At 39.0% G+C, this 23,157-nt stretch overlaps 1 protein-coding gene across 10 annotated transcripts; it reads right to left on the reverse strand.

Annotated features, from left to right (window-relative positions):
• Positions 1 to 232: 232 nt before the first annotated feature.
• LOC116004565 lies at positions 233 to 11,764 on the reverse strand. 10 transcript variants are annotated; one of them, XR_004094822.1, is made up of 13 exons: positions 11,509 to 11,764; positions 10,172 to 10,416; positions 7,075 to 7,180; positions 6,911 to 7,010; positions 5,787 to 6,824; positions 5,519 to 5,680; positions 4,245 to 4,322; positions 3,899 to 3,997; positions 2,693 to 2,973; positions 2,483 to 2,606; positions 2,117 to 2,415; positions 1,938 to 2,036; positions 233 to 824 (listed from the first exon to the last, which is right to left on the reverse strand). XR_004094822.1 is itself a non-coding variant. In XM_031244670.1 (3 exons), the coding sequence occupies exons 1-3, from the start codon at positions 7,329 to 7,331 to the stop codon at positions 4,254 to 4,256; spliced, it is 426 nt and encodes a 141-aa protein (XP_031100530.1). In that variant the 5' UTR covers positions 7,332 to 9,502; the 3' UTR covers positions 4,246 to 4,253. The 10 variants fall into 10 exon arrangements, 1 of the variants encoding a protein (XP_031100530.1); XR_004094819.1 differs by lacking the exon at positions 5,519 to 5,680; XR_004094820.1 differs by lacking the exon at positions 5,519 to 5,680 and having other exon boundaries at positions 10,172 to 10,419.
• Positions 11,765 to 23,157: the final 11,393 nt, after the last annotated feature.

Consider the following 23,157-nt stretch of genomic DNA (forward strand, 5'->3'; position numbering starts at 1 on the left):
AGCATATTTCCTACCAACTGGTGTTCGGTAATTGGTCAGAATTACCGTCCACCGGTGGTCGATAAGATTTACTAAGAAAAATTAAAATTTGAATTACCGACCACCATGGTGGTCGGTAATATTTACTAACAAAAATATTACTGCATGTACGATTGTCAAATATCTTGAAAATCCTGTTTTAATAATACAAATTTGAACACCATATTTTTAAATTCAACACTACAATTTTAAATTCAACACCACAGTATTAACAATTGAAGAGAATCAAACATTAGTCAATCATTTAAATCCAAAGTGTAGTAGTTGCTTCACTATCAAAAATATAGCTATTGTTTGCAGCTATGTTCACCATCCAAAACAGATTTTCAAATCATTCAAATAATATGCTATCTAATCTTGACTAGAGGGGGCTAGTGTATCATCATCGGAGGTGGAGGGGGGTAGTCTATCGTCATTGGAGCTATTTTTGTTTGGATCTTGATCAAGACTATCAAGATTTGCACTAAAGTGGGCAAGTGTTTCTTCTAGTTTCTGGACGATATCACGGATCCTCCGATTTTCCTCATGCATATCTTGTTGCTGCTGTTGCATCACTTGATTTTGCTCCTCTAATTGCTTAATTCGATCTTCACAAGATGAATGTGAATTGAAGTTGATGATTCAATATTGGATTTCCTGTGTATCATAGCGTCGGGGAAGTAGTGTGCGGTATCCGACCCAAATCCTAAAACGTACCTCCGTTTCCTCACACCACCAGTGGCCTCCAACCACATTGCTGATTCTGCCACTTGAGGTTGTGTTTGCTTCAAGTTGGTCACAGTTTCCTGAAAAAATAAAACAAGAAATAACTTCATAATAGATCCATAGACTACAAGCAATACACTATGCCCACCACTGCCAATTCAACCACATGCTAAATGACTATAGGCCTAAAAGTTTGAATGGTGGATGACATTACTGAGAGATCAAAACAGTAAATAGCTTTATCCTAAAGTAGGGAACCAGTATACAAGGCTTACATTGCAATAAGGTCTGTAGAAGTAGTTATTTCTTTGTTATGAAAACAAAGACATTAGAAATACAATGGAGGAAGGTGAAAACATTAGGGGGAATAGATCAATCATAGAAAAGAATCCTTCTTACAAATGCCCCTCAGAGAGTCGACCTACAACAATGTTCCTCTTAAATACCCTTTTCGAATTCCTAAATCACCTGCTTGATATCATTGTCCCCTATGATGAATTAATACTCAACACATTCAACAGCAGCAATTGCCAAATTTAAATTTACAATTTTACATAAGTAAAGCACAATTGCAAACAATATTTGTAGATTTTATTCACCAGTGTTAGCTGCATATAAATAAATTCTTTAAAATTATTAGTCACCAAACACTAGACCCTAGTTGCTTTAACATTCTCCAACAGAAAAACTAATCTGAGTCTTTGAACTCCCCCACACCATTCCTTTAGTTGTCAACAAAATTTCTATCGCTAAAAGAAAATTGAGAACGCAAAAGAGAAAACCATTCCATAGATCTACAAGAAATCGCAACCAAGCAAATTAAACCTTACATGCATTAAATCAGCAATCAAACATGACCAGCACAACGCCAAACCAATATACCATCCGAACACAAAAAGTTCAGTATTGTTCTAACACATAAGAAATATAAATATCCACAGCTTGGCATCTAAGTACAGGTGCTACCGAAGCGTAGCTTTACATGACAAATAGGAGTCATTTAGTTTCAAGCACACAAAAATATCTTTAGTTTTTCATTTATTTTACCCTGCATTTGATTTCAGGGTAACTCCATGTTGTACTGGATATATAAATGCTCAGACTAACAAGAAATGTAGGAGATCAACAAAGGATAAGTATTCATTTAACTCTGGATGAAGAAATGTAGATGAAAACATATGGTAGGAAATTACTTGCTGTGCTTTTTGGCATACATATCTTCCTCCCCGTTTAAGTTTGCGCGTGGCATTGAATACTTCTGTATGAGTAGGTTCCCTTCCAAGCTTTTCTTTCTACTCAACAATAGTATAAAGAATACTTATTAATATAAAGTTTATTAAAATGATGTATCAATTGATGGTATACATCTTACCAATCTTCTTCTATGTTCAGTGATAGGATAGAACCTGCACTGTGCAATGATGGACCTATTCCTCCACAATCTGAATTCCTATTGCGCTTATTCTTCTCACTTATCTTCTTGAATTTGTTGTTGTTCCGTATGAGCTGGTATTGGGCCAATACAGGATCAGATATCCATCCTGGTACTCCATCTCCTGATGCCAAATTTGTGCGCACCTCACATAACGCATCAGTAAGCAATCTAGCAGCCTTTTTCTCAAATATCATTCAAACAGTATCCTCGTCATTAGGATCCCATTCATGCCGTTTCTGTAACAAAAAATAGCCTTTTAGCAGCCATATTTTCAAATATTATGCCAAATGTAGCATGCTTTACCTTGAATTCATTAAACCAAACATCCTTAAGATGTTGAGGAGCAGTTTTAAAAGTTTTAACTGCCTCGGGGAATATCCTCTTAATGCAATGCATAATATTTGTGTGCACACTACAAGGTTCGAATCTGCAATGCATTACAAATTTAGAAACAAATAAAAATAAACGATATTTTTAAACTACTAACACACCAATACTTGAAAAAGTACTCACGCTGTATTGCCAATAGGATGAATAAAGGTCTTATTGTGGCTGCTTTGTCCAGAACTGCTCGTTGATGGTCCTGCCATATGACTATTACTTATGCCTCCAGTTGATATTGTACGCTTTGAATCAGTATCATGTAACTCTCGTCACACAATGTTCGGTGGCGTAGGTACCATTCTTATTTGCATATGAGCTTCTTCTAAATTAGCCACTAATGGAGGTTGCAATATCAGATCTACAGATTCTGGAAGAGCAATTCCTTTACCTCGAGCTTCAGATTTTCTTCCCTGCATAGAAGACCTCAATGATTTAGTTTTCTGCACTAAAAATATTTTTGAAAATATCAAATTCAGCGTACCTTAGATATCTTTTTTTGCTGCTTTTCCGTTTTGCCAAAATAAATTTCAAACTATTTCAGTATTACAAATTACAGATTCTCTCTCTCTCTCTCTCTCTCTCTCTCACTCATTCTCACTCTGTTTTTTTTTTTTGAAGTTTTATAGTATCCAAAGGCACATGGTATTCAAAAGTGTGCACAAAGCACACATTCCACCATAGAAAAATTAAGAAAAGAATTTTAAGATGCATCAATACCACAAAAGCAATGAGTTTGTATCTGTTGGCTACAAGAGTCGCTGCCTGCAACCGTAGGCCACAATCAGCAACCCAGGCAGCAAACAATGTTAGTATTCTGAAGTTCAAAACATTCAGTTCTAGCTAACAAATTGATATGTCCAGTGCTATTAATAATAGCACAAGACTGTCAGATATTTCAATATGACAAACTTTTTATTTGGAGATAATTGATTCTCTAGGAATAAATATATCAAAAAACATAAGGATATTCTCTCAATCCCACATACATACTAGCAGTGTAAAAACACTTTTCTTCAAAATAAAAATACATAAAGCATTTATTAACTTAGGAAACTTCTCAGATTAGAATATCGTGAATCTATACTACCAACTATAGCTAGGATTATTCCCTTAGGAAATGGTATGTTGGCTACATGAATACTGCACTGTAAATCCACCATTCCAACCATTCAACCATTATCACAAGTTCAGAAAGACACAAAAACTACCGCACACTTCCACTGCTAATATGCTATGAAGTATGAACGAATAGGAGATATGTCATGGTTTTTATAATCATGTAAGTCACTAATATAAATACTCTCTAATCAACAAATAATTAAGAAACAATAATACCTTAGATATCTTCTTTCTTCTTCTCATATGTTTTGATGTAGTAGGAGCCTTAGCATCAACTGAAGTTTTTCCATGTTTTGCCATTGTCTCTCCAAAAATCTGAGTTGTTACAAGCAGTCATCAGATAAGGGAAAATGCAATCCCTACTCACTATTTAATTTCATTTAGATGTTCTAATATTACATCTACAACTATAGAGCATAGGGGTAGATTCAGAACCACAGGAACTATTTTCCTCATATCTAGAAATGGTCTCATTATTTACATGTAACAAATCCTACACGACTTGCAGAATTCATACTGCTTGTATAACTACATAGAAGGAGAGTGTTCAACCAAACCTCACCTTTTGGTTCTAGTATGGCCACCAATTAGGTCCACCAGGTTTCTTTACAAGGATCTGGTTATACTGTGGTCTTGCAGTCTAAGAAGTGAGAAAGAGAGTAACAGCAAAACAAGGAACAAATTGAGATTAATAATTTGCAGAATTATCAATGTAAGTAATCTAACACACAGAATGTTTATGCCTCTAATAGATATTAAACATGGTGCAATTTATGTATGAGAAACAAAATTATATTAATTAAAAACATAATGAGTTAATGACAAAAGGGAACACATCAGCAAGCTATAGGGATTTGATTTTGATTGCTAAAAATAAAATTTGTGTAGCTATTTTTTCCCCTGAAAGTTGAAGGGATTTGATTTCTTAGCCACTAGGCAGTAAGAGTTTTGAAATCTTACATTAATAGAAACAAGAAAAATAAAATATACACAAAGAAAGATTTAATATTTGCAAGATTCAAAAATCCAAAATTGAGTCTTCGGGTCTTTTCTCCCAAATGATTATGTAATTTTGTAGAGTTCTGGAGCTATCTTACTCTTTCGTCAATATGCTCTCCTAATTCCTTCTAACACAAAACACCAAACCAAACCAAACCAAACCATATAGGAGCTACATATCATATCTTAAATCCAAAACTAACGGAGTATTCTTCATAGATGAGGGCAGAAACTACTTGATTACACATTAAAAAAAATGAACTACCAGTACCACTTAACTAGTCACAACCTAACAACAAATGATCACCACTCTTATCTAATTACAGTAAAGAAAATAGTCACAGTCTAGCAGCAAATGATCATTCCTCTTATCCAATTACAACAAAGAAAATATGAAATTGGTGAAATAATCATCGAGCTACTAAAGTGCAAGTTCTAGAACTTGCTGGAGAATACCATTTTGGCATTGCTTGATTTACTCTGTTACTTTTTAATTTAATTTCTCAGCTTCATTTTTCCAACTCAGTTTGCCTCTTTACTCCATCAGAATCAAGCATAAGGAGAAGATATGTCCTAGTTGAATGGCTTAGCAATCTAAATGCAATTACTAAAATTTTGAACAGGTTGTGTCCCAAGTACCAAGCCTAGTTCTACTACTCTATTAATGCAGAAAGGCACTGATTAATCTCCTAATCATGAATTTGCCTTCCATCGTATCCTAAAAGCATGCAATAAATTAAAGTCCATGCAGGCCACTACTAATTAAGTTTGAACAGATCATAAAAACCAACCACACTTAAATTATAATAATCTTAGTACTTCTGAGTCAAATTTTACCAGTACCAAACACACTCAAATTTTCTCTACACTATCGTTGATTTCACTTGGAGCACTTCAACGAACTACTGCTCTTTTGAGGCATTTCAACGAACTATTGCTCTTCCTAATATCACTTGGAGCTTGAGCTGGGTAGATCTATAGTCGTTGTTTTCAGCAAACCTCCAGATAAGAAATACATAATCAATATATCTAACAACAATAAGAGTATTATATATTTCTTAATTTCTAAGCCTTAATCCCTAAACAGAGACTAAAATGGTGATACCTTTTGGTTGAGGATGTCGATGCGTGACTCCATAGCTTTAGCTTGAAGATGGCGATGACTCGGTTGAGGATGGAGATCAGTCTATTAGTGTACAAATCGGTTGAGGATGGAGATCACTAACTCCGTAGTTTTAGCATTAGCTTGAGGTGCGATAGGTTGGGGTCCAATGTCAACAAGAGAAATGTCGTCAAGAGAAATTGGAGTCCAATGTCATCTAGGACGCACAACCTTTTATATGAAAATTTATTCTTTATTTATTTTTTTACACACTAACACTAATTTATTTATTCATCCTCAAAATGTCCCCCCTCCTCATCCTCAAAATATTCATTATCTTCGTCAAAATATTCATTATCTTCTTTAGACCCTTCATTATATTCTTCTTCAGACCCTTCACTATCTTCTTGTCTAACTGGGGGTAATTACACTTCATCAATCTGTAACGGTTCATGCACTAAGTTTGTCACTTCTTCGTGAGATGAAACTTCACAATATCTTTGCAAAGGCATGTCATCTTGCTGATAAATTTGACTATTACTATAAGCTTTGTCAATAGTTCCTCTAGGACGCACATTCAATACCACCAACCAATTTACTTTCTCCCTTATACCTTATGGGTATGGAATGTAACACACCTGAGATACACTTTGTGCAATGATAAAAGGATCAAACTTGTTATACCGTCTATTGCATTGCACTTCAATGATACCATATCCAGAATTGAATCGCACCCCAGTAGTGGGTGTTGGGTCAAACCACTCACACTTAAATAAGACAACCTTTTTAATCGGAATATTAGGGTACTCAACCTCAATAACCTCTTGTAATGTGCCAAAAAAAGTATGATCCAAGTTGTGCCAAACTTGTTTCCTTAATTGATACCCCATAGTTTGAAGTTGACTTTCTAAGACATTGTGCTTCGGTTTGAAACTTGAAACCGTTAACGACATACCTACTGTACATGCTAACTTCCATTAAAGGGCCATTTGCCAAATCAATCAGACATTGGGTATGCACATTATTCAATGGATTGTACACCTAATAGTTAGTAAACAAGTAAGCAAGAGTACAATATATGAATTTATACTAATGATTAAAGAATGACAATTGATATAAATTCTTACGTAATCTTTAAACCATTTTGCAAAATTTCTTTCAACTCCACAATCAACTTGCTCATTAGTTACACTAGGATTGTAATGACGTAAACCTCTCTCGTACATCCTACAATCAAACAATAATATTAGATAACAACATTTACTTTTTGAAGCAAACTTATGCAACATACCTTAAAATAGGTTGAACCTCCTCACAATTTAGTAAGACATATTGATGAGCTACGAAGCGTTCGTCTGCACTTAGGTATCTTGTCTTTCGAGCCCCCATTGGTCGGCCTGGTCGATTAAAAATTGACAAAGTAATAGGCACATTTGGGTCAATTCTGCCATCATTTAGATTTCGACCTATTCTTGTCCTTATGCATTGAACATGATCATCAAAATAAAATGATGCAAAAATGTGTTGTTTCCTCAAGTATATATGCATCTACAATTGACCCCTCAACATATCTCTTATTCTTAATTTTGGCCTTCAAGTGGTTAAGGATTCTTTCAAATTGATACATCCAACGATACTATACCAGCCCACCTAAGCGTGCTTCACAGGGAAGATGAATAGGCAAGTGTTCCATGCAATCAAACATTGCCGGGGGGAAAATACGCTCTAACTTACACAAGGTAAGAACAATGGAATCTTCCATTTCACATATTTTGTCTAGCCGGAGGGAGGTTGAGCAAAGATTACGAAAGAATACACTTAACTCGGCTAAAGGCTTCCAATGACAACTTGGTAAAAACATGAAGGCAATTGTTAACAAAAACTGCATAAAAATATGACAGTCATGACTTTTCATCCCAATTAATTTAGATGATGTAGAATCAACACATGTAGCTAAATTAGAAGAAAATCCATCAAGAAGTTTCAAAGTCTGTAACCAATCATAAAAAGCCAACTGATTATTTTTCTGCAAAATGTAACTTGCTTTGGGCATAAGAAAACATCCATTCTGTTCCACCAACTCTAGTTGTGGCCTATTACACACATCTTTCATATCTAGACGCATAGTGGGTGCGTCTTTATTTTTTGGTGTGCCTTTGACATCCATAATTGTGTGAAATATATTGTCATACACATTCTTCTCTATATGAATCACATCTAGATTGTGACGGAGCAAGTTATTCTTCCAATAAGGCAAATCCAAAAATATACTTTTTTCTTCCCATTGTGTAACTGTCCAAACCCATCAATGCAACCAATTGGGCCATCGGTAATCTTTGGGATTTGTTTGACACAATTAAACAACTCATCTCCTATCAAAAATTGTAGCGGTCTTGATTTCTCTACTCGTCATTTTACAAAAGCATCTTGATTTTTCCTCCATGAGTGACTCATGGGAAGAAATTGGCGATGACAATCAAACCAACATGTTTTATGACCATTCTTCAAATAAAAGGATTTAGAGTGGTGAAGACAATATGCTATCCAGATAACATACTTTATGCAGGAAAGTCATTGATGGTCCACATCAATGCAGCACGCATCATAAAATTCTGTTTGCATAAAATTCTGTTTGAGTGACACATCATAAGTTAACACACCTGTTTCTCATAACAATTGAAACTCATCGCTTAAAGGCTACAAGTACACATCAATATTGGTTTTCGGGTTATGCTTCCTAGGGATAATACATGTTAAAAATGTGTACAGTGTAGTCATGCACATTAAAGGTGGAAGATTATACGGAACAACCATAACCGGCCAACAAGAATATGGTTTTGCATTAGAACCAAAAGGAGAAAACCCATCAGCACACAAACCCAGCCTGACATTTCGAGGTTCTGATGCGAAATCAGGGTATTTACTATCAAAGTGTTTCCATGATTCACCATCTGAAGGATGGCGCATTAAACCACTCTCGCGACGATTTTCATAATGCCATCACATGTGTGAAGCATAATTGGGTGATGCATACAAACGATGCAATCTAAGGATGATGGGCAAGTAATGCATCCTTTTATATGGCACTTCTTTTCCATGAGATGAACCAGATGGTTGTGGTTTAAACCTAGCCCCACAGAACTTACAGTGTTTGTCATTGATATTGGACTTATAGTACGACATATAACTGTTCACAGAACAATCAATTTTCTCATAACCAAGACCAAGTTTTGTAAGCAATTTCTTTGAATCGTAATACCTAGAGGGAACTCGATTTTCAAGACCCATGATATGATTATTATAGTCAAATATCTTATCCATTACCTGTTGTGATATGTTAAACGTTGTCTTGATATTCATCATCATGAGTGTATTTTCAATCGGTTGTACATCCATTTGCGATGTTCTGGTATATTAGCCATATAAAATAACTATTTTCAGTTGGGTATTGTTGAAATATTTCATATTTTGGACAGCAGACCAGCAGCCGTTTAGGCAGCAGACCAGCAGCCTTATTTATGTTTTATTATTATGTTAGTGCAATGTTAGGCAGCACCATTTGTCAGTCAACAACATGTTAGGCAGCAGCCTTATTTGGTTTGTTAGGCAGCAGTTTCTTTTAGACTTTTTAGTGCAGAATTGTCTTTCACTCATGTGTATAAATAGAGATGTATTAGTTAACATGAAAAATAACAGTTTAAGAATTTTTTCTCCCTTCAATTCCTTAACAGGTATCAAACTGAAACAATAGATATAGAATAATAAACATTAATTTTATACCAAAGCAAACATTAATTTGTTAAATAATTAACAAAGTTATTTATCATATTTTAAAATTTGAATATTCTCAAATTGTGTAAATAATAAAATTATACTAAATAATATTTTCAATTGTTTATATAAAACTTTATTATTTCTATGTTCTCATTATTTCATATGTTGCTATTTTAATATTTAAACTAGTATGGGTACTGTATATATGTCACAAATAGGAATTGTAATAATGTATTGTATATATGCAGGGTCAAATTGGGTGGAATGAATGTCTACTTTCTATTTAAAAATTAATCTTTTAAATCTTATGCTTTCTATTGTAATCTATGGTTTCATATGTTTGGCTTTCCATTTTAAAAATAATCTTTTAAAAATTAATGTATGGGGAAGCTACCGTTTGGAGAAAGTCAAAAAAAATATTTAAAAATTAATCTTTTTTCCATTCAAACAAATTAATCTTTTATTTTCTAAATTCTATTTGTGAATGAAAACAGAGCAATCTTGAATTCTTATCAATATCCTTACCCAATTTTCAATGTAAAATGAAAATACATACAATAGAGTTAGCGATTTGGAGCAATTGGGGAAATTAAAGAGAAAGAGAGAGAGCTTACTGGTGAGCTCACAAAATGCTAAGCTTAAAGCAGGAGATGTCTGGCACTCTAACTTGAAATCTTGTTTGTTATGAGGGTGCCGTTTGTTATTGACGGCAGGTGGGACTCAGCCACATCTCGAATACTAGCAGGTGAAAATGGATTTCTCATCTTCACTGCCGTATTGTATCCAAGATTGCGTCTCCATCTCCAAGAGAAATGAAGGGTACATTGTATCCAAAATTGCGTATGTTATTTACTGGGATCTACTGACAAGTGAAAATGGATTCATTTATATCATTTATATCAAATATACAAAATCAAAATGGATTTGTCAGATCAATGAAAACTAAACTCACTCACTGGGATCTATAGATTACAATAATAAGCTACTGGCAGGTGAAAATGGTTTTGCATTATGAGTGCAGCGGTCAGTGCAAGCAAATGGCAAAGGAGGAAACAAAACCAACATATCCAAAGCAACAGTTTTCCACTAGAGATGGTTTACAAAAGCAAATGGTTCTGCATTGTACCTTATAGATGTAGAGCAAGGTGGGAATTCCACAGATCCAAGGTAGAGATCCACAGAGTATAAAATAATGTGAGTTTGAAGATTTGAATGTTTTTGTGGGTGATATAAAGATCGGAGTTTGTAGTAAAGTTCAAAGCCAAAAGGTAAAAAAGAGTTTGAAGATTTGTCTAGAGGAAAGATGCAGGTACTATATATATATATATATATATATATAAAATCTTTGGAAATCGTCAAAGCCGACAAATTAAAAAATAATGGTCATAACATTTCCGACCACCATTGAGAGTGGTCGGAAATATTGACCACATTCCGACCAACAAATAGGGTGGTCAATAATTTTTTAAAAAAATCTAATTTACCGTCCACTTTTTTGGTTGGTTGAAAAAGTGGACGGAAATATTCAATTTTCCAGCAGTGAGTGCTTAGAAGTTCTAATTAATACCTCTGTAACTTTAGCAGTGAGAGTAGAGTGAATAATGACTCAACCAAAGTTGCTGAATTCTTCAATATGCAAACAATCCTAAAAAAATATACTTGCACAACCCATTAGAGGCTTATTATTATTTTTATGGATTATATTTTCAATTTAATAAATATTAATATATAAATAAAAATATTCACATATACAAATTAATATAGAACATATATAAATCAAAATTCATATTCTTTTACATAATAATGTATAAAATAAAAATTAACAACAAATTAATATAAATTCGAAATTTCTAAAATCATATATAAAATATCAAATTAATCAATATTAATAAAACAAAAATATATTATTAATCAAAAATAAATAAAAAATAAAAAATAAAAAAAAACCAACCTGCAGATAGCCGGATCTAACACGATGACGCTGGCTGCGACGACGCTGGCTGAGGCAAAGACGTTAACTGGAGTGGTGGCGCGCGATTGCAGAGGCTAAGACGATGGATGGTGCGGCGATGCTTGGCCTAGTGCGAGCAGATCAGTTTGCGACGCTAGCTGGTGTGGTGGCTGCGACGGTAATGGTGGTTGCGGCTACGGGTTTGGATTTAAGGTGGGGGTGTGGCTGCGACGTGAGATCTACAGATCAAATTTGGGGGGATTAGCATATTATATAATATTTACTTTTATTTTTTAATAAATAACATTCCGTCATTGTTTCTTGTAGAAACGGTGGCGAAATATTAAACCATTCTTTTTTATTATTTTTTTTGTAATTTACTTTCCGCCACCATTTTATTTAGAAACGTTGGCGGAAAGTTAAACTTGTTTTTTTTTTAAACTGTAATTGTTTCAGATGGAAAATACCCCTCGAATCCCGTGTATACGGTCAGTTAGGTCAATTATGGTTGGTAAACCTAAATCCTACAGACTAGTATTTCCTCCTCTTTCTATTGAGCCGACCCCGATAGTTTTCCCGATCATATTTAGAGGCCGACCTTCCCAGGAACCTTAATCTCCATAATACCTCAATCTGCCCCACGAAGCATAAGCTCGGACCAATCTAAATGCCTTCAAGCTTGAATGCACTCACTTCTTGAGAATATACAGGGATCTCGTGCCATGTGTACGACCGCAACGCAGAATAAAATACATTGGTGCATGTCTTCCACGTGCACAACATATCGGGCGCACGGAACTTGTTCCTTCACCTACTATATAAATACCCGCATTTAATATAAGAAGGGGACTTTTTGACCGATTCACCTTGGACACTCTACTACAATCCGACCATTTATCTCTAATAAACTTCCGGATTACTTGAGAGCTATTTGTATATCCTTTGTATTTCCAACCGTATAGAAGTCTGTATTCGGGTCTGTATTAACACTATCATTTTTTACACAGTCTGTGAGTTCTCGAACGGAAGAGCTAGTCCTCACCAACCATCAGCAACATGTATCCTTATATGGACTTCTTCGCATAGCCTGAAACATAGGACTTAGGATTCCATAATGATCCAACTGCTGAGAGCGAAGATTTACGATCTCATTTGAATGCTCGCTTGGGATCAAAAAACGGTCCTGATGAAGTCGCGCAAGACCCGGTCAATATCATCCACGAGGTACCAATGTACAGCCTGGACCAACGCCAATGCCATACCTCTATGTGGTCAACCCAATGTAGGGGCTCCCGACCCGAACTATCATTGGTGACAGCAGCACACTCCTCAATACTACACACCCCCACCTTACCCATTTCAACTGGGCCCCACCATGTATCCACAACAAACATATATACCCGTCCCAAATGCCTCTACCATTCCTCTGACGAGAGATTTTACTATGAGTGAGCCAGAGCTCCGTTGTGTACAGTCCAAGAAGAGGGTACCATCTGTTCCGCAAGATCAGTCGATACAGTCACGTCGACCTATTCGAAATAGATTGGGATCAGTGGAAGGGTCGGAGGTTGATTCACCCCCGAGAAGGAGCGCGTTTGAACGTCTATGTCCATCTTTGCGTGATCGACTTGGTGTGCGGGAGGAAGGAAGGCTGTCAGTTGACCGACCTATCGCTAGCCATACAGGAGACTTTAGAGAGAGTAGCACTTCCCAACTACAAAGGCACAAGGCCTATGCTGGAAGAGCACAGGGAGAGTTGCCTAGTAGGATCCTTGATTAGGGTCGGAGAGAATTCAATCGTTGGACGAACAGAACCCCCGTTGAGTGACATTGCACCATCTTTGTTAACGACACCTTTCACTGATGAAATCATGGACCATCACTACCCGATATACCTTCGAGTCCCAAAAAACAAAGGGTATAATAGTACAATTGACCAGAGGAACACATCAACTCTTACTACAGAAACATGTTAATGATGGGCGTCTCGGACACAGTCATTTCCAGAGCTTTTTACTCTACCTTAGAAGGTCGAGCAACTGAATGGTTTAAAACCTTAGAACCAAGATCCACAGATTGTTTTGTTGAATTAGCTCGAAGATTCATATAGCTATTCACGACTTCTAAGGTTGTCAGACGACATTTCACGTATCTTGAGGTCACCAAGCAGAAGGATGGGGAGAATTTGACGGGCTTCTTAGCAAAATGGAAGAACGCGGTCGGAGAGGTTGAGCCAATGGACGATCGAACTGCCATAAATGTACTCCACTCATCCATAAGAGTAGGAGCCTTGTATCAAGATTTCATCTTTAGACCCCCTTTAACGTATCAGGAGGCACTTATGCGAGTGGTTGACGACGCCAATGCGGGGGAGGCAAATGCGGCGAAGCAGCGATAAGAAACGTGTCCAAGTAAGAATTATCGTCGGCCTAACGATCGTCAAAAATGGGGGAGAGAGGGGTCTGGTCGAGATAGGCTCCCGTCCATTACTCCCTTAACCGGACCAGTTGTAGAACTCTTAGACTATGTCCAATCTTACAACCTCATTTGCTTGAACAGAGCTGAGATGGGGATGACAAATCCAAATATTGTGCATATCAACGAAGCAAAGGTCATGACACTGAAGATTATACCAATCTAAAGAGCGTAATTGAAGACATTCTACGATTGAGCGAGTTATCCCAATTCGCCCAAAAAGGAAAGGGTAAGCGTTCATGGAGGAAAATCTTTAGAAAGTCAGAAAGAGATTAAAAAAAAAAAAGTAAAGACCCTGATCAAGATGAACCGCCCATAGACCAAGTACAAAACAAACCATTCACGTTATCTTTGGAGGTCCCGAAGGTGGTGATGCTGCTGAGAAACGACGACAGTGGTCTCGAGAGTTGCATGTGGGCGTCATTGACTTAGATCAATCTGAAAAGCGGCTAAGAATGGAACCTATAACGTTCACTGTAGACGACCAACCGAGTGACCCCGACCATAATTCTGAGGTCCTTGTCGTCATTGTAGGCATGACCCCGACCAGCGTGTGATGATCGACACAGGGAGTAGCGTCAATGTTTTGTACTCCAACGTGTTTATGAAGCTGAAACTTGACCCCCCCTCGATAACGCCGGTTCGAACCCCATTATCCAGATTTACAGGAGATATGATACAACAGGAAGGAAACATGCGGTTGCCCGTGGAGGTAGGGATGTACCCTCGAGTCTTGAAGGTTAACATGGAATTTGTGGTCGTAAATCTAGCCTGTGTACATAATGACATATTGGGGAGACCAGAATTACCCAACTCGATGTGGTCATATCAATGTCGCACCTTTGTATGAAATTTCAAACCCCGAAAGGAATTGGTGTTGTTTGAGGAGATGTGCGATCTGCTTGATGTTGCTATGTTAAAGCGGTGCAAAAACAAGACACTAGCACATCTCGAGCTAATACCATCTCAAAACGTAGGGATGAGGAGAAGAAAGAACAACCTGAGCCATCCGAAGGAATCGAGGAAGTAGTCCTAGACGAGCCACATCCAGAAAAGATTGTCTGAATAGGAACCTCCTTGACTCTAGAGTTGAGGTCATCGATTATTGAAATCCCAAGGGAATACAAGGGCATTTTCGCATGGACACTGCGAGATATGCCCGGAATTGATCGGAGTGTCATTTGTCATCGACTAGTAGTTAACCCGACCACCAAACCAGTCAAGCAAAAACAGAGGCACCTTTCAACAGACCGAAGGAAATTTGTGTGTTAATAGGTTAAGGCACTTTCTAAGATCGGGCACATTAGACCAGCCTTGTACCCAGATTGGGTAGCTAATGTTGTGTTGGTTCCTAAACCCCAGGGGCTTCACAAATGTGTGTGGATTACACTAACTTAAATAGAGCATGTCCCCTTGATCTCTATCCTCTCCCAAGCATACATCAGATGATGGACGAAACTGCGGAAGCCGAACTCATGAGTTTTATGGATACGTTTAAGGGATACCACCAAATCATGATGGCGGTCGAAGACGAAAGCAAGACCACATTCGTTACCCCGAATGGTCTCTTTTGCTACCAGGTGATGCCTGTTAGCTTGAGAAATATCGGCACAACGTATCAGCGAATGATCAATTGCATGTTCCAAGGACTACTTGGGAAGACCATGGAAGCTTACGTTGACGATATGCTTGTCAAAAGTAAAACTAAGGTAGATCATGCTTGGGATTTATGTGCCTGCTTCGACATGATGTGTCGCTATAAGATGAGATTGAACCCCAACAAATGCACGTTCGCAGTTCAGATTGGGAGAATCTCGAGATTCATGATGACTAAGTGCGGCATAGAACCTAACCCGACCAAAGTAAAGATGATTTTGAATATGCAACCACCAACGACTGTCCGGGAGGTGCAGCAACTAATGGGTCGATTAGCTGTGCTCAGTAGGTTCTTGTCTAAGTTAGCTGACGGGCATTGCCCTTGTTTAAAACTCTCAAGAAGGTCAATAGCTCTGTATGGGATGACGAATGTCAAAAGGCATTCGAAGGCCTTAAGGAATACTTTATGTTTCCCATTGTCCTCTTGAAGCTGGAACCCAGAGAGACGTTAGATGTTTACCTAGCGGTCGCAAATAGAGCAGTTAGTGTTGTACTTTGTCGGACTGACAATGATAATGTCCAGCACCCAGTTTAGTATGTTAGACATGCCCTCCAAGGACCCGAGCCCCGTTATTCTCGAATCGAGAAGGTAGTATTTGCCTTGTTCACGGCGACCAAAAAGCTCACCCCATAATTCCAGGTGACAACGGTCAGGGTACTCACAGATCAGCCCATTGGAGTTCAAGCCAAGACCAGCAATTAAAGGAAAAGCTCTAGCAGACTTTTTGGTTGAATGCACCGCGTGAGACATCGAGAAGACACCTCGGGTCAACCCTGAAGATCTTATCTAGGAGATTGTTATCGCCGGTTGAAGTAGCAAAAAGGCTCAGGAGGGGGAATCGTTATCACTAGTCCCGAAGGATTCAAGCTTTATTATGCACTCATTTTCCAGTTCTCTCCAATGAACAATGAGGCCGAATACGAAGCTTTTTTGGCCGGCATCAACCATGCAAAGGCCCTCGGGGTGACATCAATCAGGATTCACATAAACTCTACATTAGCGGTCGGGCAGGTCTTAGGAAATTTTGAAATCAAAGGTGATCGGTTGACACAATACCGGGATCTAGCAGTGAATAGTTTGAATGCCTTTCAAGCGTACACGGTGGAACATGCTGCCCGAGCTGAAAACACCGACGCTGATATCTTGTCCAAACTTGTGCATGAGGCTCCCAAACATATTTCGAAAATTGCTCGACTCTTACAAGGGATGATGTTGTTGATGCTTTACCAATACAATAATTGAAAGAAGAAGACCATTGGATAACAGATCTCACAACATACTTGTAGACTGGTAACCTCCCGGATGATACCGATAGAGCAAGAAAGGCCAAGCTAAGAGCTCTATGATTTCAAATAGTAGATGGTCGCTTATATCGCCAGTCATACGGAGGACCATTGATGCGATGTCTCAATCAATTCGAAGCAAATTTAGTGATGACCGAGTTTTACTCTACATATGCTTGGCCCATCAAGGTTGTCATTCCTTAGCTCGACGGATCATGCTGGTTGGGTACTACTGGCCATCCATCTAGCTCGATTGAAAGGAACTAGCAAAGAAATGCGAGTCATATTAGGTCTTTGCAAAACTTCTAGGACGACCGACCACCTTTTACAAGCCAGTAAGTTTGGCAATTCCTTTGCACGGTGGGGGTAGATATTGTGGGACCATCCCCCGAGCTCCCTAGGAGGAAAAAGTTCATCATCGTCACAATTGATCACTTTTCAAAATGGGTGGAGGTAGAATCATTGGCCACGATCGTGGCTCAACAATGTGAATGTTTCTTATGGCGAAATGTGATCTCGCGCTTCGGAGTTCCCATTCAACTTATCACTAATAATGGTTGACAATTTGAAAGCAAATCTTTTCAAAATTTCTTACCAACAATTGGAACCCGATCAATGCGGGCCTTAGTGGTGTATCCACAAGGGAATGGTTAGGTCCAGAATGCAAAGCGAACTATTCTTGAAGGGCTAAAAAGGAAATTAGATTCAGCTGAACGAAGTTGGGCAGAAGAGCTACCGTACATCATGTGGATGTACCGTACTACTCTTAGGGAAACTACAAAAGAGACCCCATTTGTGCTAGTCTATGGAGCCGAGGCAAGACTGCCTATTTAGGCATGGATCTCGACTACACGCAAGAAGGCTTTCAGAGAAAATGAGAATGAATATCTCTTAATCACCGACTTGGATTGTATAGAGGAACGACGGCAGTTAGCCGCCCGAAGAATGGCAAAATACCAGCAGAAGGTCAAAACATATCACAATTCTAGGGTCCGTCCGCGATATTTCTTGGTCGGAGACTTTGTCCTCTGAAAACGTGAAGTCAACCGACCTTTAGACAACGGGAAGCTATCTCAAAGCTACGAATGACCTTATGTAATTGCTGCAGTAGTTCACCCTAGCACATACAAGTTGAAAACAACTACAGGGAAACCGGTAGATCAAATCTGGAATTTTGAGAATCTGGTCTTATTTTATCATTAGAACTAGACATTTCTATGCATATAATGATTTTCACATCCTAAGACTATGTTGATAACTGTTCTTAATGATTCTCTTACTCGTGATCCCTTGGATCGTCCCGGTTTGTCGATCGAGGTGCTCGACCATGGGCCTAATACCTAATCCCCTGGATCAGTTCTAATCTCTCGATCGAGGTACCCGACCATGGGCCTAATACCTGATCCCTTGGATCAGTTTCGATCTCGTAATTGAGGTGCCCGACCATGGGCCTAATACCTAATCCCTTGGATAAGTTCCGATCTCGCCATCGAAATGCCTGACCATAAGCCTAATACCTGATCCCCTATATCAGTTCTGATCTCTCGATCGAGGTGTTCGACCATGGGCCTAATACCTATTCCCTTGGATCAATTCTAACCTCTCGATCGAGGTGCTCGACCATGGGCCTAATACATGATCCCTTATATTAGTTCTGATATCGCGATCGAGGTGCCCGACTATGGGCCTAATACTTGATCCCTTGGATTAGTTTCGATTTCGCGATCGAGGTGCCCGACCATGGGTCTAATACCTGATCCCCTGGATAAGTTCTAATCTCTCAATCGAGGTGAAAGACCATGGGCCTTATGCCTGATCCCTCGGATCAGTTTCGATCTCCTTAATCGTCTATATCAATGTAAGTTCGCCGATCGTGGTGTCCCACTATGGGCTTGATACCTGATACATGGGTGCAAGTGCAAACCAAGTTACATGGGTGTAAGTGCAAACCAAGTTACATGGGTGCAAGTGCAAACCAAGTTACATGGGTGCTAATCAAGTTGATGTTATAATATGCGAATATGAGAATGATCGAGAATGGGTGAGAAAAAAAACGAACGAAAAACGGTTATACATACACAAGAACCTAAAGTAGTTAAGCTCGGCACAAAACCAGGGCCGAGCTCCTGGAGAAGTCGCTTGGACAAGAACAACAAAAAGTTATTACTAAAATAAAATCACTCGTGACGGTCGGTCGCTTTATTGGAAGCTGCAACCTTTTCCGGGGCGGGAGGCTCGGCTGAAGTTTGGGGATCAGCATAAGGCATGGGGCCATGATCGGGTACGTCATCTAGCATGATTTCCATAATGGTCACCAGGTCCTTGTCGTCCAATAACTTAGTAAGGGCGGTGTGGATTTCCTGTTGCATAGCATGTTGACCGAAGGTGTACGCCTATTTTCCATAGATCCAGGTTAACTCTTCTCCGACCATGTTATTGATAAAAGCTCGGAAAATGCCTTGACCTCTATCTAATTATGGCAAAGGAAGGCCGAGAGGCTGGCATAGTCGTGCATTTTCTTGCTTGTTTCGACAGTCTCTTGCTTAGCAGCTTTGACCTCTCATTCAACTGCAGCGGCCCGCTCCTCCAATACCTTCACCTTCTCTTTCAACTCCTTGTCTCAAACATCCTTCACAGCACGACACTTCTTTAATGGTTCGATCTCCTTTCGCACCATATTTTCAGTTGCCTTGGCCTAACTAAAGAGATTGGTCATCATATGTGAGAGCCGCAAGTTCATACAAACGTAATAAGTAATCCCCCACCATTAGACGTCATGACCTAAAATTTCGAAACTTACCCGAAGGACGTCCTAGGTAATTTGCTCCCTGACCTGATCAGCCTCCAGACCCATTATTCCTTCCCAAGAAGGAATTATAGTTCGAATCTTCTCAAGAAGACTTGTCGTCTATTTCCCCCTTCACGTAACGCATCCAAAATGAGGGTAAAGCCTGGTGGGCTCGGACGCTTATGCTTTTTGAGGACCGCGACCTCCTCAACGTCCGAATCCACGGCATTCTCTTTACCCGTTTTATTGGGTACTCGAGTAACTTGGAGATCAGTAGCGGAAATTGTGGTCTAAGCGGTCTTGAGTGGAACAGCTCTGTTGTGGCTGCTGAGGGCTGAGCCGCCTTTTTCCCGCCAAGATAAACCTTTTGTCGAGGCTTCTTAGGCCTAGCGGAAATAGTTCGAAAACCCATTTCTAAGACCATCTCTAGAAAAAAAAAAGAAAAAAGAAAAAATATGATCGAATTAAGATCGAAAATTACGCTAAGTGAAAGCAAAGACCGAGATATCCCTTCGTCCGCTTTAACCTTCGGTATTCGGATTGGGGAGAGAGACCGGGACCGCAACCGTCACAGCGACCTTCTGGGGAACGTATCTCTCTTTCCAACTGTAATCTGGCGCTTGAAGGCAGTCATCCGCATAAGTCTCTAGAAACCAGAAGATCCAATAATCATAAGACTCCGAAGATATCTTGGCAACGACATCTTTGAGGGCTCGGGTCTGAGGAGGATATGAATGCTTAGTATAGTGTGTGAACCGAACGCGAGGGGTAGGTAGCTTCCACACATATTTGATGGAAAGAATTGGGTTCTTCTAACCTTTATTATTATCTGGAAGATGAGGAATGCTGCAAAAGTGACTCGGGATTGGACCACGGGTAAACCTCCACCATGCTTAGGGGCGATATGCTGAACGGCAAAAATAAAATTGAAAAGTTCCATGGTGCAAGGAATGCTATACCAAACACAGATCTGGGGAAAACATGCGATAATCCAATGAGTATTCGGCCCAATCTGCCCAGGAAAGACCATATAATGGTTCAAAAATGAAAGGAGAAAAGTAGAGAATAGAAATGTCAGTGGGGCCTTAAGGGAGTCCAAATGGATCCCTAACCAATTATCTTGGGTACGATCAATAATGTTCCACAAGGATCGGTGGGTCTTGAACGCTACGCGTCCGGTTAGTAAAGAGGATATTTCTTCCAGTTCGGAAAGAGTGAGTAAACAGGTGTGCTTGCGGACATCCTCGTTGTTTAAGAACATGAGTTTACCTCCCTTGGAGGGAGATGGTTGGGAAGAAGAAGGAAGGGCCGATGAGGCCGGAAGTGAAGCAAGGTTAGAAGAAGATGTCAGCAGTGGAGGAAGAATAGCTAAAAGATCATCCTGAGAGGAAGGAGAATGAGTAGGGAGCTTCGAGTAAAGGGCGGATATCACCACCCGTGGAAATTTTCCTTGCCCTGATATTCCGACTTCTGCCCGATCTCCCTTGTCACTACCTTCCCGAGAGGATCCTACGGAATTGGCAGATGAAACGTTGGTCGAGGTAACTTCCACCTCGTCATCATAATCTTGTACCGAGGCATTCTGGTTATCCGAGTCTGACAAAGCGGCTCCCTATATGGTAAGGGAGGTCGTTTTTAGCTTATAAAGCTCGATCGCAAGGGCCTTGGGAGGCCGATTTGTGTACATGACAAAAATAAAAGAGAATGACAAATGAAAGAGGAGGTCGGAACATGACACTTACTTGGTACGATGAGTGCAAAGGCGGTAGCAATGGTGTGACGCAGCGATAGTAGCAAGGGCAGCAGTTCGAGAAGCTCTGATTTCAAGTAACGTAATGCATGAAACGGAATCCCTTTGAAAGCCCTATTTATAGGTGCTTGGAAAAAGAAGATGAATCGGTTCATCGAACTAACAAAGTATGAATCTCGAGAACGCTAAACGCCCAACACGTGTTCATATCGAGTTGGTCAAACTTAGACGTTTTTGTTCATTTCAAGATGGAATAATTATAACCTAGCCTGATACCTCCCCCCTTGAAGAACATCAGATACCAGGCTGGGAGGGCTACATGATGGGGAATACCCCTCAGATCCCGTGCATATGGTCGGTTGGGCCAATTATGGTTGGTAAACCTAAGTCCTGCAGACTAGTATTTCCTCCTCTAACTATCGAGCCGACCCCGGTAGTTTTCCCAATCATATTTAGAGGTCGAACTTCCCAAGAGCCTCAATCTCCATAATACCTCGATCTGCCCCAAGAAGCATAAGCTCGGATTGATCTCAATGCCTTCAAGCTTGAATGCAGCTTGAGAATATACAGGGATCTCGTGCCATGTGTACGGCCACAACGCGAAACAAAATACATTGGTGCATGTCTTCCACGTGCTCAACATGCCAGGCGCACGGAACTTGTTCTCTCACCTACCCTATAAATACCCGCATTTAATGCAAGAAGCTAGGGGACCTTTTGGCGGATTCACCTTGGACACTCTACTACAATTCGACCATTTATCTCTAATAAACTTCTCGATTACTTGAGAGCTATTTGTATATTCTTTGTATTTCCAACTGTATAGAAGTCTGTATTCGGGTCCATATTAACACTATCCGTTTCATTTTACAACGGTGGCGGATTGTTGATCAATTATTTACAAAATTCCCACTGCGAATTTTTTTTTAAAGAATACGCTACCATTCTTGTAAGAACGGTAGCTAAATGTCAGTCTTTTATGTTATTTTTTGTATTATAGTGTCCGAATGTATCAAAATGACAAGTTAATGTGTTTAATTATAACTTTTTAAAGTTAAGGGGCCTAATTGATTTTTTTATATAACGTTCAAGGGTTTATTTGACCATTTTTCCTAAAAAATATTATATTGTGCATATTATTTATTATATTTCCCTGAACTAAACAAGATATATAATAGTAAACATATATATATATATAATTGCATCTCTAAAAATTGAGGGTCATATGCGTTTGCTTAACTTATAACTTGCATATATGTATTGCGAGGTCGGGTTTAATTTTTTATATTAATTCCCCTTCTTATCGATCTATTCGGTAGTGAGATATATAATTCCAGGTTTTGGATCCGTGGATCACATTTCCACTTTTATAACTGATGGCGTTGAAACCTGCCCATCACTATTTACTTATGAGATGAAACTACTGTATTTGTCCAATGAATGATTTAATAAACAAAGCAAAGTTTTTAACTGACAAAGTTGAATCTGCCCATCAATATTTCATTAATTACTCGCTGATTGTTCAAGAAATGATTTAGGCACTGTTTGGTAAATGACTATTAGCTGATAGCTGATTGGGTTAGAAGGTATAACTACTTGATAACATTAGTTGATTGTGTAATTTCCTCCTAAAGCAGGAAAATGTAAAAATCAATATATACCATTATACTTACTAAGGGGCTATTAATCGTTACCA

Source organism: Ipomoea triloba, chromosome 14 (assembly GCF_003576645.1).
Source record: "Ipomoea triloba cultivar NCNSP0323 chromosome 14, ASM357664v1".
Classification (NCBI taxonomy): Eukaryota; Viridiplantae; Streptophyta; class Magnoliopsida; order Solanales; family Convolvulaceae; genus Ipomoea; species Ipomoea triloba.

Bases quoted from the DNA above. Each gene is read 5' to 3' on its own strand.
- LOC116004565 (XM_031244670.1), bottom strand. From the start codon at position 7,331: ATGCATATATACTTGAGGAAACAACACATTTTTGCATCATTTTATTTT. The intron at 7,011-7,074 runs GTATGTTGCATA...GTTTGATTGTAG, and splicing joins GAGGTTCAACCTATTTTAAG to GATGTACGAGAGAGGTTTAC. The intron at 4,323-6,910 runs GTAAGAATTTAT...CTCACTTCTTAG, and splicing joins CAAAATGGTTTAAAGATTAC to ACTGCAAGACCACAGTATAA.